Source organism: Girardinichthys multiradiatus, chromosome 4, assembly GCF_021462225.1.
Source record: "Girardinichthys multiradiatus isolate DD_20200921_A chromosome 4, DD_fGirMul_XY1, whole genome shotgun sequence".
NCBI lineage: Eukaryota > Metazoa > Chordata > Actinopteri > Cyprinodontiformes > Goodeidae > Girardinichthys > Girardinichthys multiradiatus.
The window spans coordinates 4,121,564-4,140,184 of record NC_061797.1 but is presented as its reverse complement, the minus strand read 5'-3'; the positions used below and the strand labels follow the sequence as shown (position 1 = coordinate 4,140,184).

The window sequence follows — 18,621 nt, the reverse complement described above, 5'->3', positions numbered from 1 at the left end:
TTCCTTTAAACACAACGAAACTTCAAGCAGATCCTGGCTCAGTATGGGCAACACTTTGCCTCAACTAAGCCAAACAATAGTTCAAAAGGTGGAAACAACATTCAATATACTTAAAATTTAATTATATTCATATTGTACAAAACTGAATTGTCTAAGAAAAACAAAGTACCCCCCTGATGATTAAGCGATTAAATATAAGATTTGCTATTCATTTGTTTTCCTTTTTTTACTCTCACTGTAGCTATTTGCTGCCACACCTCCTTCCTCCAAAGCCAGCCATGGATATCCACAACTTCCACCAGCACACCAACAACACCCTGCAGCGACTTTTTAAGATGAGCTTTATTCCTGCTGGATTTTGGGAGCGCTTTATTGCCAGGATGCTCATAAGCCTCACAGAGATGGACCTTCAGGTGCATGTTCCGTCAGCTCCTCACTAATCACCCATGTCACTTCAGTGACTTCTTCCTTTTTGACTTAATTATTTTGTTCTTGCAGTCATTTGATCCACTCAAAAAAAGGAGCCAGAATCGCAGAAATTCACTGATCTACAGCTTTGCTGGAAGCCAGAGGAGGAACCGATGCAGCACCTTCAGAGTCCGACGCAGCCAGACTATCTACTGGAAGGAGGGGCTTCTGGTTACTTTTGACGGAGGTTACCTCAGGTCAGAAAGGGAGGGTCATGATTATTGAGCCACTTTTAGAGAAAATATAGCTGGACAAAAGGAGGACGTTATTCATCAAACTCCAGACAGAGATGTTAGCATTTATCAGAAGAATTTTATAGCAAAAGTGATACATTTTTTTCAGAATGGTTTAAATAATCTCAGTGAACAACTGTTGCCACAACAATTGTTCATTGAGAACAAATCAAGCATCAATTATATACAGGTGAAAAACTTAGGGGAACCTATAATACCAAGTGTGTTTTCTAACATATTTGAACGTATGGATATTTATTATTTGACAACACTGTGAGATTCAAGCAATTAAACTTAAAGAAAACTGAAGAAAAAAACATTTCAAACTTTCTGTAAAATTGCATCTTAAAGGGGACATATCCACTTTTTTAGCCCTCAAATACATTTTGTTGTGTACTTGGAGTCTCTAGTGTGCAAAAAGTTGAATTTAGTCTCTCCAGGTGCTGCGTAGATATCTTTATATTCTTGTTTGGGTCATGTTTCTCAGTGCGTTTATTTTTCACTATCATCTGTCATGTTTTTTTAACTCTTACGTCACAGTATTGCCACGGAACAGCCAAATAAGGTCATGGAATTCCGGCAACCAATTTCCTGTATCCGCCATTTTTGTTTCTCGCTGCAATTTTGTAGTCCTAGCTTAAGTATGCCGAAGCTGCAAGTAGATAAGTCTAAATGTTCGGTTGTTGGGTGTATTAACCCACACAATTCATTACACCGTCCCTCAGCATCAGAACCTCTTCGAAGTGCCTGGTTAAATTTTAATTTTTATGGAAATATTCCCACATCACTGGGGAAGTTCCTGTTTCCCCCACTTCAAGGTCGAGTGCTTCAGCAGCCTCCACCAGTATCAAGAAGACGAATTTGTTAAAATAATTTATTTGATTAAGGGGTCACTTCCTTCTGTTTATGGAAATGATGAACACAGCAAAACTGTAAGCTGCAAATGACACTAAAATGATGACAAACTTTATTTTAGACATGAATTTATTGTGTGTTGATATGACCTCCTAGCCATTGTTCTGATAGTAGTAACATCGTACCTTCTGATTATATTAGTGCTGTGTGCTGCTTTTTGCTCCTTGAGGACAGAACTGTGCTTGTTAGGGTTTTAAGCCTGCGGGAGCAAGCGAAGGCCATGCAAGGCAGGGAACCCTATTGTTTTTGCTCGGTCAGTAAAGTCATGGTCATCTGAGACCCTGTTTAAACCTCCGACATCTAGTTTGGGTCCTGACTGTTGAATTGATAATGAACAATATGCGGATGAAGTCAAAGCCCATATGTTGATCTCAGTAAGATGAGGTGGTGAATTGAACCAGGCTCTACAAATAAGTTTCTCTGGCATCTCACAGCTGATAGTGAGGATAGGGGCAAGCGTTCCTCAAACCGATGTTAGAGACTAGAATCGTCTTACTGAAGTTATTTCAATCAAATGGGGTAAGACTAGCTATGAGGGGATAGTGTGTCCTAACTCTTTCCCCAGTTACAATACACATTTTTAATAATTTTTGTTTAATGAGTAAAACAGGGTAATTATTTTATGTTTACCTTTAATTAAATCACTCTCTTGTTCCAGAGGTAAACGAAAAGAGGACATTGATGTATTAACATTTCTTTTGAAATAACTAAGTATAAAATAGGGTGTCAGTATTTTTTTACGCATTGGAAAAAAAGTCCAATGTAAATAAAATGTTAAAAAACAACAGCTGTTCCATCTACTGTATAAATGTTAATTTATTTGAAAGCAATGACACATTGAATTTCTAATATTTTGGTTAAAGGATGTGAGAATCTGTTTATGTTTGCAGTGTGGAGTCATCGGATCTTAACTGGAAGAAGATGAAGAGTGGGGGCATAAAGATCATCTGTCAGTCCGACATTAGAGATTTCTCTGCCATGGCCTTCATCACAGACCATGTCAACTCTCTGATTGAGCAGTGGTTTCCTGGTCAGTGCACCTAATGCTTTCTCCAGTGCACACATTTTTGGTTGAATAGGTGGATTCCTTATTTTCACTCTCAGATATTGTCCTGCTCTCATTTAAATCTCACACAGAAGTGAAATCATGCTTGTTTCCTAATAAATCTACCCATGCTCTCAGATTTAATGCTTCTCACACAAACATATTCTGCTTCTGTTTGAGAGCTAAGAGCACATTTCAAACTTCCTACAAGTTTCACGCCCTCCCAGGTCACTTCTCTTTGCTTGTGAAAATTCCAGCAAATACTATAGATGTACTGGGATGTCACTGACTAAGAGGACTCAGGTACACTTTGTGTTAAGAACTGCTTGGCCGCAATAGCTTACACACATAGTCTTGTTTTGGTTTAAATCTTTGTTATTAAAAGAATAATTCATAAGTAACCAAAAAAAATCACAAAACACTTAGTTTTTTTAGTATTGTTTTGGGCACTACCAGCGTTTATTTTTCCAATTTTTCAAAAGTAAGTTGACAGGTAAACAGTGTGGAGAGATCAGGGAAAGGGTATTCAGTAAGCAGACTGGGAGTCAATCCCGTGACAGCCTGCGTTGAGGACTATGGCCTCCGTACATGGGTCACGACATAAACCCCCTGCACCCACCAGCACCACACCACAAAGCACTCTTGTTGGACCAGAATAGGTAGAAAGGTGAAAATGCCTGTCCATGTTTATCAGCTGTTTGTGGGACGTTTCGCTGTTCTACAAGCTGAAACGGGTGGTGGTGAGTGGAGCTATGTACATTCCTGGTATCCATTTAAAACTGGATTAGGCCTACCGCTGTTCCACAGGTAAAGTTTTGTGCTTGTGCTCCATGAAATAAGTTCTCATCATTTATTTTGTCTTCCTGTCCGCTACTCTAGCTTTGATATCCCCTCAGAGCGATGGCAGCCTCCTCGTTGAGCAGTATGTGCCCTGTTCTCTCTGTGTCCCATGGGAGCAGCAGCAGCAAAAACATGCAGAAGATGGCATAAGAAGAGAAGCAGAGGTTCATTACTTCAACATGGAGGACTGTGTGCTGGCTGCTGTGGAAAAAGAGCACATTATCTGTCCTCAGCATCCTGATCAACCTGTCCCCCTACAAGAGCTGGTGCCAGAACTCTTTATGACCGACTTCCCGTCACGGTAAACTACATTTATTAAACTCAATACACTTCACTGATGAATCCAAGATTAAACACAGCATCAGGACTTTAAATGATTCAAATATGAAGATCCGTATGATTTAATCATTTTAAATGATTATATTGCTTTTTAGTGGAAAGCCGTCACAATGAATTATGTCTAATCTTTATTAGACTTTTTAATTCATACTTAATGAGCAATAAAAGGCTGTTTTGGGGAAAAAAACATGTTAGGAAGAACTTGGATATCTTGTGATGTTTCCTTTTGTTGGATGATGTTATACCCTTTCTACAGGTTTGTAGAAGATTGGCACTTCTGACATTCTTTTACTTTAAAAATGCATCATTCTGACACAATAATTATGGCCTGATCCACAACCTAAACACCATCCCTAACTGTAGCAAAAATTAAACCTATCATTTAGACCGCCTGCATGAAGGTTATAACACAAAGCTTAGCCAGATATTAGTAGGAATAGGGAAAATGACCTATACCCTATGCATTAGTTTTATGGGTATGCCACACATCTATGGTTCTGCAATGCCAAACGCATGTTCTGAAGGCATGCACAGCCCCATGACTTATACAATGCACGACAGAATGATCTGTGAATGAGGGTTCCTGGTTCCTTTTGTAGAACAGATGTTCACTTGTACATGATGCATTATGTTTGGTACAGCACTAAACACTAAAGCACTACATTTCACCAGAAATGTCCACATTTTAGGTGTGGGACTTAATAATGAGTAGAATTCTGTGTGTGTGTGTGTGTTTGTGTGTGCATTAGGCTGTTTTTGGAGAATGCTCAGCTGGAGCTCTCTGAGGAGGAACAGAACATTCTTGGTCAGGGTGGCAGTGGGACTGTCATCTACAGAGCAAGATATAAAGACCAACCTGTTGCCGTGAAACATTTTCACTTTAAGAGATGTCGACAGCTGACGGTCGCCAGTAATGCAGGTAAAATAGCTTTCTTCCTATGTGATGAATTTGATTTTTACCAAAATAGTTTGGTTTTTGAAGGAGACCATCAGTTTGGAAAAATATTAATGTTAATATGTGAATATGGCATAATTACATAATAAATGTAAATTTAGCTGGAGCAGCAAGAAAGCAAACTGTGAGAGTAGACCCAGTTTTACACAACCATTGGCTTTCTTTACACCATTCAGTTTATTTATATAGCGCCAATTCATAACACATATCATCTCAAGGCACTTCACAACAGTCAGGTACATACATTCCAATTAAAACTAATCATTGAACAGTACAGTCAGATTCAGTTTATTTATTCAAATTGGATAAAACGTTTTTCTGTCTAAGGAAACCCAGCAGATTGCATCCAGTCAGAGACTTGCAGCATTCACTCCTCCCGGATGAGCATGTTAAGTGATATGTTCATATCACTTGCTTTACAATTGTTGCAAACCTATAAAACCTTGGAAATGTTCAGCTATGAATTCTTTATATTTATGTATTTTGCTGAACTTTGACCTTCTTCACATAAAACTGTAGAAATGCCTTAAAATATCAGTGTTTACAGAATCCAACACTCGCAGTCATGTGACGTCCAATCCAGTAATATATATATATATCAATGGGACTGACAACCCTCCGATTTGGCTGAATTAAAACAATTCTGCAAATAAGAGTGGGCCAAAATTTCTCCACAGTGATGTCAAAGACTTGTCGCTATTTATCACAAAGATTTGATGTCAGTTGCTGTTGCCAAGGTTGATGCCATCTGGTTGTTGCCAAGGTTGATGCCATCTGGCAACGACCAGATGGCATCAACCTTGGCAACAACAGTTGGCATCAAATGTTGCCAAGGTTGATGTCATCTGGTTGTTGCCAGATGGCATCAACCTTGGCAACAACAGTTGGCATCAAATGTTGCCAAGGTTGATGTCATCTGGTTGTTGCCAACCAATTATTAGGTTCAACACAATTTTCACATAGATCAAGTGGTGTTAGATAGTTTTTTCCCTTTAAGAAATAAAATCCTTTGAAAACTGCATTTTGTATTTCCTTAGCTTATCGTTGCCTGAGAATTACATTTAGTTTGATCTGGATCATATAAGTGTGACAATAAAGCAAAGAAAAAAGCAATAAAGGTCAAATATGTTTTCACAGCACTGTACATTTTTATAAAAAATAATTAATTGAAGCCCTTAAGCATTCTGTCCTTTTTGTCCTTTGTTTAGGCAAAATTATGTCACGGTTGCATGTCTGAAAAAATTTAACTGTGCTTATTTTTGCACCTGAGATATTTCTTCAACAAAATTTAGAAAAAGGAAGTCTAAGTTGAAGCTGATGATGGAGAGTTTACCTTGAAAGTATTTAGTGATATGGAAACAATTTCTATAATAGGAAAATCAGCTAAAACTGCTGCTTGCTTTCATACTATCCAATAGAGCTTATTGAGTACATGGCTTACTAAGCTCTTGTTACTTTCTTCACTCCTCAGATACCATGATAAAGCACCTGCAGTTTGTAAATGCATGTCGCAGCTTCTCAGAATTTCGTCAGGAGGCCAGTATGTTGCATTCTTTGCAGCATCCCCTCATTGTCTCTCTGGTGGGCATCAGCATTCATCCACTATGCTTCGCCCTGGAGCTAGCCCCTCTGGGTAGTCTCAACACTGTGCTGGAAGAGAAGCACAAATGCAAAAGCACGTAGAACCGCCTCTGTCTGGTGATATCCATGGTAAAATTGTTTTAACATTTTTTGCAAGTTTAATTAAAAGTATGTGGAATTCTGTTTCTTGCCTAGGCTTAGACTACATGCCTCTTGGTCACATGCTAACCTTTAAGGTAGCCTATCAGGTTGCAGCAGGACTGGCGTACCTTCACCGAAAGAACATCATCTTCTGTGACCTGAAATCAGACAACATCCTGGTGTGGTCTTTGGATGTATGTATATGGATTCCCTTGTAAATATCACATTTTAAATCATTACAAAAAGCACTGATTCCATGTCTGAAATCGGCTGACTCATTTAACTGTCCTGTTCCAGGTGAGGGACCCTGTCAACATTAAACTGTCTGATTATGGAATCTCTCGGCAATCCTTCCATGAAGGGGCACTGGGAGTTGAGGGGACCCCAGGATACCAGGCTCCTGAGGTCCAACCAGGCATTGTGTATGATGAGAAGGTTTGAAACTCCTATTCTTTACTGAACTCAGCAAATACTGTTGTATTTGGGTTCACAATATAGTTAGGCCAGTGATGCCTATTTGCTCATCTTTTTGTTCTGCACCATTTGGAGTATTTTGCACAGAAGGGCAAAACTTTCAGACTCTAGATCACCAAAGCTCGTTGAGACAAACCCCAAAAGACTTTAGTTGTAATTTCTACAAAAAAGGTACTTTACAAAATGTGCAATCATTGGGGGGTGACTACAAATGCTCTACGCACATTTCAGATTTTTACAAAACAAATCAGGAAATAATTTAACATTTTCCTTCCACTTCACAATGTCAGTCCATCACAAGAAATCCCAGTACAATACATTGAGATTTGTAGCATTTGTAGTTAAGCTTAAACCTACTCCTACATCTGGCAGATTTAGGTTTACAGTAATATTTTCATTTACCAACATTCATGTGTTGAAGTGGTCCACCCAGAGTCCCAACTTGAAACTCATGGAGAATCTGTGGAGGTAGCTATAGATTAGGGTGATGGCAAGGAGGCATTCAGACATCACCAAAGATAAGGAAGGAGGAAAACATACACTAAACTGGTCAACACTTTTAGGAAGGGTTTGAATGGTGTAATAGCAACAAAGTTGAGAAGAGTATAAATAATTTTATACATCCAATTTTGTATTAAAATGTAAATAAAAAGAGACAAGTTATTTTGTACAAAGTTGATCCTCCTTTTTCGTTGTTTTATTACATTGGGCCTCATGTCTTATCTGGAAAAATCTTTTTTAGTTAAAGTGAAATACTTTTAAATCTAAATCTGTCAGGGGTATGAATAATCTTGGGTATAATTGTAGTAATTATATTATGATATTTTTAGCTGGCATCTGACTGCTGGTTATTAAGGTCAGTCTTAGTTCTGTTAGATGTTATTTGAAAAGGGCATTTGATCTTGGATATTGGAATAGTTAACAGGTTATTCATTGGACTATTTGGACACTTATAAAATACAACCAACATTATTGCTATTCAGTGTTTTCTGCCATCATCTCCACATCAAGGTGGACATGTTCTCATATGGAATGCTGCTGTATGAGCTGTTGTCTGGGAGAAGACCAGCACTGGGAAACCACCAGGTTCAGATAGCTAAGAAGCTCTCCAGAGGCATTCGGCCAGTCCTGGGTAGTCTGGAGCAGGTCCAGTTCTACAGCCTCCACACCCTAATGACGGAGTGCTGGGATACCAAGCCTGAGAAGGTGAGTCCATTCCACACTTGGCATTAGCTAATTTGATTGATAAAACCAAAAGGGTTTTGTCCTGCTTTGCTTTGTTGTCTTGATAGATCCTTGGATGTCACCTGTTATATTGTCATGTTGTTAACATATAATGCCATGGACAGACTGTCATTTACATAGTAATAAATAACTGGATTTTATATCTAGGCAGCTTTTCAAGTTGTTATTTAAGGAATACGTCATGTTTTAGAGTAGTTTTACTTTAAAGGTATCATTTTTACTTTTATTCCCTGTTTCTTTGTGCTTGAAATTACTGTTTGGGTAAAACAAAACAGACACTCACACATTCACTAATTGAATCCAGACTTTCTTGGACTGGATTATGACTCTGGCCTCTTCAGTGATGTATGTGGGGTCAAGAACAGCGAGCTGAAGAGGAAACTCAGTATTCCAGTCCCCTTAGTTAGGATGTGCCTTTATTTTGAGCTGTAAATAAAAACATTAGTGGGTATGAATTATGAGATCTATAACTTAAAGTGAACATAGAGTTAAATGATGGCATCACCAAACTTTGTGTTTTAGAGTGAATTTAACTCCAATGAAAGATCCCTTCAAAAGTGTACTGAATATTTTTTTTGTTTTGTTCACTTCTTGGTTGGATCCTTAACGGTTGCTACCTTTAGGCCTCTTAATTTAAACTATACGGGCATGATGGAGTTTTGATAAAAAACAATGAAATGAATACAGTTTCCTCTTTTTTTCTGTAACAGGTTTTTTTTTACTTCGAAAAAAAATCTGAATCTGTAGTCATGTCTGGAAAAAAAACAAAAACCGGAAAAAAAACAAAAACCAGAAAAAAAAGCCAGAAAAAGCCTGATCTGTGCATCTCTAGTTAGTGTATTCAGACAAGGTCCTAAGGTCGGGAACACAGAGGTTATAGGTTCTGGAAATATTTCACGTCATTTTTGTTCAAGCTAAGTAAGCCGTGTGTTTGTGTGTGTTCAGAGGCCAGAGGCATCACAGTGTGTGAGACAGATGGAGGAGCCCAGTTTCCCCTGCCTCAGGTATTTATTGTCCTGTGACATCCAGTCTCAGCTCTTCCTGTCGCAGCTGCAGGGATACAGCGCTGTGTTCTGGCATGGAGACAACGAGGACAGGTTTGTTTCAGTTCAGCTCTCTTCTCTTAACTGCTCTCGTAATCAAATGTTATGTTCATTCAATTGTTTTAATGATAAAGTGTTAATGGAAAAAATGTTGATGCCAAATTCACCAAAAATACTGTACAGAGTATTTCTTCTAATCTGACAATGTTATGTCATGAAATGAATGAAAGTTTAATTTAAACCTGATATTTTAAATACTGATACAAGAGTAATCAGGACATAGTTCATACCTCACATGGTCAACACATTTTCATCCCTCATTTAACAGATTTAAGCAGCAACATGATGAGATTTACCAAGAAATTCATCTCTCCATTTACTACATTAGAAAGTGTGTGTGCATGTGCAGTGGCCAAACGTTTTAGCTGCAAACCTAATGCTCTTTTTTGGCTTCAACATTTTATTTATTTTTTTGTGGCGCTAGTGGCCTTTATTTTGTATGTTGACCGACAGGAAATGGGGTGGATAGAAAGAGGGGAAGACATGCAGCAAAGATCAATGGGCTGGGACTCTAACCATGGGTTGTGTGCTTTACCCTTGTACCACCACCGCACCCACCTTCTACATTTTTTAAAATAAAGACCAATTAAAAAACATTCCATAAGTTTCAAATATATCAAATTCCTGTAAAGAGTGAACATTTCTGGTACCGATCGTTTTTCATGAGAACTTCTGTAACTCTCTCTGACGTTCTGGATATCCACTTCAAGATCAAATCCTCACAGATGACATTCATCCGGACAACTGTGATGACCCATAAGTGTTGAGTTTTCACAAACTTTAATAACCCATCAGTTTGTTTGATAAATTGCAACAGTCATAGTAATATTAATATGTGCAAAATAATAATACAATAATATGATGAGAAAAGCATTTTACTGAAGCAGATAACAACATCATCTGCTCATTTCTGTTCATTCAGAAAAAGGTCGCTCCTAAACTCAGAGAAACTGTGTCTGGGTCAAAAACAGGTGCTAAATTACCTTTTTTAATCTTTCCGTGCTAAATTCCTGAGGCTCTATGTTTTCTTACATTTCAAAAAGCAAACCAGCATAAAGTTGAGTTTCTTAAATCTTGGTCAAATGGTTAGATCTTATACTATATTCATATATTTTATTAATACTGAGAGCTCACTAAACATTTGAACATAGGTCATTCTCGAAATATGTTTTATCTTCATTGCTACCCAATCAACTCCACTTCTGCTTCTGCACCTCAGGTTGTTCTGTGCAAAAGTTTTAAACCATCCCGTATCGTTGCTGATTTCTTGTTTTTTATGTTTCATACATCCAGCCACTCACTATGGTTTATCCACATTGTTTAAAAAAAAAAGTCCAAAGAAAATCTGCAGCTTTTTAAAGTCCATCCAGCCATCCATCCATTTTTTATACCCACTTCTTCCATACTGGGTCACGGGGGAGCTGGTGCCTGTCTTCTGCAGTGTACGGGCGAGAGGCGGGGGAACACTCTGGACAGGTCAGCAGTCCATCGTAGCGCAAGTTTTATTAAGTCTTTCCTCTAAAACATTGTAACAAAGTCTGACTCCTTAGAAGAAGAGAATAAAAGTAGTTAGAACTGCTTAGCAGATACGTTTACCATTTGTTTTTGTAAATATTGACAACAAAAGTTTGAATCTGCAGTTACTGGATAAAATTCCTCCAGTCTGATTGAGGAAGCACCCCAAGCTCTGCAGCTATATACCTTTTGATATCCAAAAGAAAAGGTTTCTGTACACACCCTCTGCAGGTTACTACTTTCCTGAACTTTTACCGTTTTTCATTCTGCTTCTGAAGTTATCATTTGACCTGTCAAAAAGAGTGCAGTCTGTTGTTTTCCACTGAGCATGTGAGCCATTAGTGCAGTTTTTCCAATTAGACACTTTCTTTAGAGAAAAAGCTGTTAACTGGTGTTGTTTAAACACAAGCATAGAGCCTCATCCTGCCACTTTATTGGACTCTCATTTTCATCTCTTGTCTTGTTAATATCATCAGCCTGGATAAACGGGACTAAATTGTTGTTCAAAAAAATCCTTTCTGTCTTTAAATACACTGCACTGTCTGAAATATCCTCTTATAAGACTGCGAACTCATCTATTTGCAATACAGGTAAACACATGAATGTTTCATCATGTGATGTTTCGAGTGCTTCTTTACCCTATGTTTACCTCTGTGATGTGCTAGCTCTAGGAATGTGTGTACACCATGATGCACAGCTGTTATTGAAACATTATAAATCACAGGGATACATTTGGTGTTTCTGATAGTAACTGGCAATTGTTTTTGTGTTTCATTCTCCTTCATCTTATTGTTGTACATGGCAAGATTTGACGATTTCCTGTGTGTTGTGCAGAAACTATAGTGTGGTGAATGTGGAGAAGGGCCAGGTGGAAGTGAAGAGGATGTCTTGTCCTGGCAACAAGATAAGCTGCCAGATGAAGATGCGTAACTCTCTATGGATGGCTACTGAGGTACAAACAATAATGATACTAATATTAACATATGTTTTGGAGTATAATCAATGTTGGATGTTGAATGACTCTATATGTAATTGTTTGAAAGGAACAAGAGGTGTTCATCTACAGTCTGAAGGACATGTGTCCACTAAGTGAGCCTCAGAAACGGTTGTCCTGTCCAGCTGTTGTCACCTGCTTTTTCCATGTTCCCGCTGGAGAGCAGGTCAGATCAAATGACAGCACAAATTGGTTCTGAATAAAGTACTTTGTCGATATGTTTCCAGGGAACTATAACAGTATGAGTAAAAACCATTCTTTCAGCTTTTTTTCCTTCTTCAACCAACTACTTGCTGTTCCTCCTGCTCACCACTGCTCTGCTACACCACTGCTTGCCTTGTACTGCAGTTTAAAAGTGATAAAAGTCGAGGGTAAACTACAGCAACTACAAATCCTCTTTGACTTGTAACAGTGGGAATCCTGGGTAATGTTAGCCAATTCTGTCATGCTGAGGTCTGCTGAGGAGATGGATCACCTTCTCCTGCAAGGGCAGAGAAAGCTTCAGAGTGGGACAACCAGACCAGTAAAATCAATAAAGTAATAAGAACCACCAAAACGTTCATCAGTTGCTGCCTTAAACATTAGCAACATCATTCCAAAGTTGGGGAACTGTAAGAGATTTGTTATGTATTTGGTCAACTCTGTCACAACCAAGTGACTTTTTTTCAGGAAGTAAAATTGACTAAGCAATGATTTATTGCAATAAAATACAAAAATGTTGCTGTAATTATTATTATGTATATATTATTTGATATTTAATATTAGTATTTTAATAAATAATATTTATGTTTGAGAACCAAGGATTATCTTGAAGAATCTGGAAATGAAGTTAAGTTAGTCTTGGAACCAACTTAGGCAATAATTGGTGTATCTTTAAACAACCATTCACACTGCAAGATCAGATAAAAGATTATTTAAAAAAATATATATATTTTAAAGAATGATTTGCTGAATAAAACCAACCTTCTGGATGACTAATTCTCATTGGTGTTTAATTAGCTGCCTTTATTTATAAAAATAATATTTAAAGAAATATTATTAAGGAAATATTGAAATAATATTTAAGGAAATATTATTTTGAAGAGTATTATTTATTTTATTTCATTATTATTTCTAGATAAATTCTAGATAAGTCTTGATGGTGCTTAATTAGTACGGTGCCCGGGAACGGACTTGGGGAAAAGCAGTGCACAAGAAATACTAATTCGTGCCTAGATTGAACCTGGACATGCCTAGACATGCACGCAGGAGGGCGTGCGATGCGGTCCCAATGCCTTCTTTTTCAGGCCGTGGAGGAAAATCCGCTTCAATTAGGGCTGCTTCTGGAGGCCTCAGAAGAAAAGTCAAGCCACGCTAGTCTTTTTTGAATGAATGCTGGATACACAAACAGCAAAATCATTACTTAATTTTGCTGCATACGATCGGCGTGATTGTAGTCACTTTGGATTCAAGTTGAAGAGTTATATCTGCTCACCGGCAAGGAAACGTCTCCCTCCTTCCAGTTCTCCTGCTGGAAATCCATGTGGTAGAGGCCGCCATGTTGGAACACAGTGTTTCTGTTCAAACGGTGACGTCATGGGGAGTCATCTATGATTCCTCCTCTTCCTGGGCTGGGCTAGGAACAGGCCTTTGATTATGCATCAGAGTCCATATTTATCCACGATTTATTAGAAATTAATTGGTTACACATTACTGCTGAGCTTCGATCATAATGTAACCACTGTAAAACAATGGCATAGTTGGCAAACACAACAGTTTGAATGTTGTGTTTGCCAACTATGCCATTTTTTCCTGTCTGATGTTGACAAAAATATGAATTGTAGTGGAAATGAGTTAACTAAGATGGAATATTCAACCAGTCAGAAATCCTCAGCCTCCTCCAACCATACAGTACCATCTTGAAGGGTCAGAGTAATGTCACAATTTCTCAAACAATACCCAGGCCTTTATTTACCCCCTGAATTTGTTTTCTCTGCAGGTTCATTCATCTGAAACAATGGCTGCGGGATAACAGACCTCACAAAAAGTTCCTGGATCCTGAAGAGGGATCCTGAACATACTTTGTCTTTTTAATCTGTTTTGAATAAACCTTGTTTAAAAAGTCAAAATTGGAGAAGTGTTGGTTAGAAACTGCAAACAGGTCTGCTTTTTGCCATTGCTATATATTCACCAAAGCAACATTTGCTCTTGCTAACATTAAGACGGCTCAGTCTGGGCAGATGCTCTACCTAATTAACTTGAAAGCGTGCTGATTATACATGAATACTTTACCATATAAGGTAAAAACAATGTATTTTTCTTTTCTATCCAGAGCCTAGCCAAAGTGTTTGCAGGGATGTCTGATGGTCTGGTAGCTGTCTACACCTTGGTGGATGACCTCCCTCTGGATGGAGAAACGTACCTGTGTTCACACACCTTAAACAAGACCGTGTTTGGTCTCAAGGACTCTGATCCAAGGCAGAGACCCTACCCGGTCAGGAGCATGGCTCTGGTCAGCAGTGGCTCACAGGTGACCATGAAGCTACATTTTCACATTCATAATGGGTCAAACCACAGAGCTCATTGTTGCATTTTAGTTTTTTACTGCTGGTTTCAAAGTGATAGTTTTGTTGTGTCTGTTTCCCAGTTATGGTTCTCCAATGGTCCCGGCCTGCTGGTTATTGACACAGCAAGTCTTCAGGCAGTTCGAAGGCTGGAACCATACAAGGCACCATCCTCCATTGTAAGCATGACAACCAGTTTCAGTCTATGGGGAGAAGAAGCAGTGTGGACCCTGGACGACCACAGCAACACAGTGCTGCTCTACTACGCTGCTTCTTATGAGCTGTGTGCCACGTACTGGTAAGTTTTCATGATCAGGACTTCATCATGTATATGATCTGAGATACAAAGATATAAACTGGTGGTCAACAACGCTTCCTTTCAGCTAAATGTATCTAAGCAGACAGTTTGGTGGTCAGCCTTGGCTAATTAATTACTCAAGTACAAGTATTCTCATTTCACACTGTTGGATGATAACCTGATTGGCAAATTATTGAATGCTGCATTTAAACTCTAACAGGCTGTTCATCAGCTGATCAAAAGATTACCTCCATAGCCTTAAAAAGTGAAGATTTTTAAGTAATTTTGGCTTTTATGTCATTATCAGTCAGACATTAACACTGTCGTGACCTTTTGATGGCAAAGACAAAAACACTGTCCGTGTTTGAATGTGGCAGGATTGTTCAAATGCACAGACAAGGCCTCCTTCAAGGAGCCATCACTGCTGAGGTTGGACACAGCTGATTTTGCTGAGGAATCCGAGAAAGAAAAAAATCAAGTGATAGATGTAATAAAATGTCACCCTAGCCAGAGGATCCAGAGGGTGTCTATGAATATACAGGCTGATCCTTGATCCAAATTAACGTCCTTACTGATACTGACTGAAGCCAGAGAAACAAATGAAAGCAAATGGTGAGAGAAGGCAAAAAAGAACAAAAGGCAACATCTCCTCTCGCACCACAAATTTGCCCGTTTGGACCTTGCAGGGTTTTATTCCCTGATGACAAAAAACATTTATTTCAAGTTTTGATGGCCTCCAGCGTTACATGCATAACAAGGAAATCCCACTGGAGATGTTTCCTACCCAGCATGGTGGACAAGACTCTGTCAAGATTATGGAGCTTTTTCCTTCAATTTGGAGCCTCAGGTTATGCAGCGGCATCGAACTGCAGCGGGCTATGTGAAGATGCTGCAGCAAACTGTTTTCCAAAGCACTTCTTCCTGAGAAAAACGTCCCTCTTTTGGAGCATCCCGCTTGTTTCCCTGATCTATATCCCACTGTAAATATTTGGGGAAGGATAGCGAGAGTGGTTTCAAAAAACAGATGTCAGTTCCATTTTGTTGATATCCTTCATGAAGCCACCTTCACAGCAAGGAGTAAGTTCTCCACTGTCCTTATGGAAACACTCTCATTAAGCATGTCTAAACAAAATGTGGAAGGGACCAACAAGAGTGGTGATGGGGCTTCTCACTACGGAGTCCTTTTTTGATATTTTCAGTGCTGTTTTAAAGTTTTTTGTTGTTTTTTCTGGTGGCTATAGTCTCCTGAGCAGCCTGTTGGAGTTTAAATTCAATGTCCAGTAATTTGCCTCCTTAGTTTGTCCCCTGTTCCTGTTTCTTCTTTTTGCATTTTGAAGCTTACGTTACAACCTGGTTACAATCCAGTAGTGGGAAATATGAATACATTTAACCTTTCCCTGGTCTTAAGATTTCAAACAGGAATGTAGTGCTCTATGTTGAAACATATTTAGCTATGAATGCTGTTTTTGTTCTGATTTCAGCTGCGGGAACAGAAATCCCTTACGGGACGTTTTCACCGTGCAGCGTCCTGCAGGGATGGCCATGGTGGCAGGTGATGATATTAACACTACGGACCAAAATGGGAAGCTTGAATGGTCTAATGGAGATGTGACGCTGATTTTTAGTGAGGAGGCAGGCACTCAAATAATCATGCACCAGGATTCTGTGACAGAGTACTGCTCCCTATCATCTACCTGCTCTCTGGAACCACCAGAAGCAAACTCTTTGAGCACCACAGACTTCAGCTCATTAAAAGGTAGAGGTTGTATGCCACTTCCCCTAAACCTGCAGGACTCAGGCAGGCCCCTGGACCAACAGGCATCCACAAATACTCAACCACACTCGGCAGAAGTCATAAACCCTGCAATACCTGAGCTGCAAGCCTTTAATCTGCTGCCAGTGAATGGGACACTGTGGATCCCCAGGTAAGAAAGATAAACACTCTTGAGAGGCCTTTTGATGCCAAATTGCTATGTTTTTAGTCCAGCTTAAATGGCAAACATGAAAAATTGGCCTTAAAAATTTAAATCGTTACTTACAAAATACAATACACAAAACAAGCCTCCTTTCACTAAGCTAATAGTTCTTATTTGCAGTCATAAACCCACTGTGAGTTCTGAAACACTGAGCAGGGGAATCCTAGGATGATGTGTAGAAATTAGAATTATTTTAGCAAGTATTACTAACAGGATGTTATTGCTTTAAATGTACCAGAGACAAAAGCAAGTCTTAAATGGACTTCTTTGGACTTTGTTGTGGACTTATGTTTTGACTTTAGTTTGGTTTTGTAGTCAAGGTGGTTTGTTTATTTCCTGCCTCCTAGTGTTTGTTGTTTTCTCTCCCTTCACTCCTAGTTCCTTTAGTGGTTTCTTTTCTATTACTTGTTATGGTTTTCTTATGACTATTATTATATGCGTTGTTATTCTAGCTCCTTTGTCTTCCTTGTAGTTTCTAGTTTAGTTTCCCATTTAGTATATCTGTGTTTATTTATGTTTTGCTATTTGTTCACCTGCGCTCTTTGTTTACTAGTTTATTTTTTCTGTTCTTCCTCGTCCTGGTTCCCTTTCTGTGGTTTAGGATTTTTTTATTTACAGTCAGGGTTCCTTTATGGGTTCTTTGTTAATTATTAGGTTTTGGTGTTTCTTCTATTCCCTTTAGTTTCTCAGTTTGCTTTAGTTAAGGATTATTCTAGGTTCTTATGTTTCTTTTGGTTTATTCTCTGCGTCCATTGTTTTGCTTTGATCTGTTTTCCCTGAGTTTTGTTATTTATAGTTTTGATTTTGTAGTCAGGTTCCTTTGGTTATGTTACTGTCTAGCTTCCCTCATGTTTTCCCCTCTGGATTTATGTTATGGTTTAGCTCTCGTGTTTCGTTTTGTTTCTAGCCTTGTCACCTTAGCAACTTTTCACATTCCCTCAGTTTTCTATAGCCTGGTCCACACCTGAGCTTCATCTTCCCCAATTTCCTATCTCTCATTCTCATTGGTCCATAATCCACTTCCCTCTGTTCATAAGCTCTCTGTTCTTGTTTGTTCCTCGCTGGTTCCTTCCGTTCAAATCCCCGTTCATATCTCCGTTCACCTACCTTCATCTATGTACTTTACCTACTATGTTCCTGCAGTATCAACTTTGTACGTTTTTGGGTTTCTTGTGCCTGTAGTGATTTTTGCTACGTTCTTGCTACATTTGGAAAACCTTTTTGAACTTATGTTTGAATATAAGAAGAAGACTCCTTTAAACATGCAGCTGCGTAGCTCTTGTCTGCACGTTGGTCACTCTAAATATCAGAACCCGACAGGGACATCATTTTGTTGGAATCAAATGTTTTCGTAAACTGGCAGAAGTTTAGATTTTTTTGGCCATTTTTAAGAGTTGACTAAAACGAAGAATTTTCTGTAATTCTAGGTTTGTGGATGGGTAAAGCCATTTGTTATCAAACAATTGTGTTTGCTCTTTCAAATCATAATGGCAACGGACACAAGGTCTGGACTTTGACTAGGCTATTACAACACTGATTATTTTCTTAGAATGACTGACATAAGATGACTTTATAATGGTTTCCAGAAACACAGTTGCTTTCTAGAGGTCATTGTTGATGTCTTTCTTCTTGTTGTGGTGCACACATTGCTGTTAAACTGCCAAAACCTCTGCTTTTATAGAGACGCAGTCATACTCGCTGATACTCAGTTAATCAATTCCTTTTAATTGGCTGAACCTGATTTTAACGTTCCCTCTTTAACCCTACAATATGAACATTGTATGAGCTTCTGCATTTTGGCTTAGTTTTTGTTTAATACATAATTAGAGTGTGTTTTGAACACACAGGGTTCCATTTAAATGGTTTAAGATCCTGGTAAAACCTTGATGGTTTTTACTATGTAAAGATATGTAAAACCGTAGAACTGAAAGAAGACTGTCAGTGTGCATGAACTTG

General features: G+C 38.6%; 1 protein-coding gene across 1 annotated transcript in view; it reads left to right on the top strand.

The window, feature by feature from the left end:
- The window catches only part of lrrk1 (leucine-rich repeat kinase 1), a 99,799-nt gene that overhangs the window by 62,930 nt on the left and 18,248 nt on the right, over nucleotides 1-18,621 (top strand). The window contains exons 22-36 of the mRNA XM_047363226.1: nucleotides 242-413; nucleotides 499-665; nucleotides 2,507-2,646; nucleotides 3,541-3,802; nucleotides 4,590-4,759; nucleotides 6,267-6,470; nucleotides 6,572-6,711; nucleotides 6,815-6,952; nucleotides 8,003-8,197; nucleotides 9,182-9,333; nucleotides 11,689-11,806; nucleotides 11,898-12,014; nucleotides 14,160-14,357; nucleotides 14,475-14,689; nucleotides 16,171-16,614. Coding sequence (XP_047219182.1) covers nucleotides 242-413; nucleotides 499-665; nucleotides 2,507-2,646; nucleotides 3,541-3,802; nucleotides 4,590-4,759; nucleotides 6,267-6,470; nucleotides 6,572-6,711; nucleotides 6,815-6,952; nucleotides 8,003-8,197; nucleotides 9,182-9,333; nucleotides 11,689-11,806; nucleotides 11,898-12,014; nucleotides 14,160-14,357; nucleotides 14,475-14,689; nucleotides 16,171-16,614 — 2,832 coding nt within the window. The remainder of the gene's footprint in view (nucleotides 1-241; nucleotides 414-498; nucleotides 666-2,506; nucleotides 2,647-3,540; nucleotides 3,803-4,589; nucleotides 4,760-6,266; nucleotides 6,471-6,571; nucleotides 6,712-6,814; nucleotides 6,953-8,002; nucleotides 8,198-9,181; nucleotides 9,334-11,688; nucleotides 11,807-11,897; nucleotides 12,015-14,159; nucleotides 14,358-14,474; nucleotides 14,690-16,170; nucleotides 16,615-18,621) is intronic.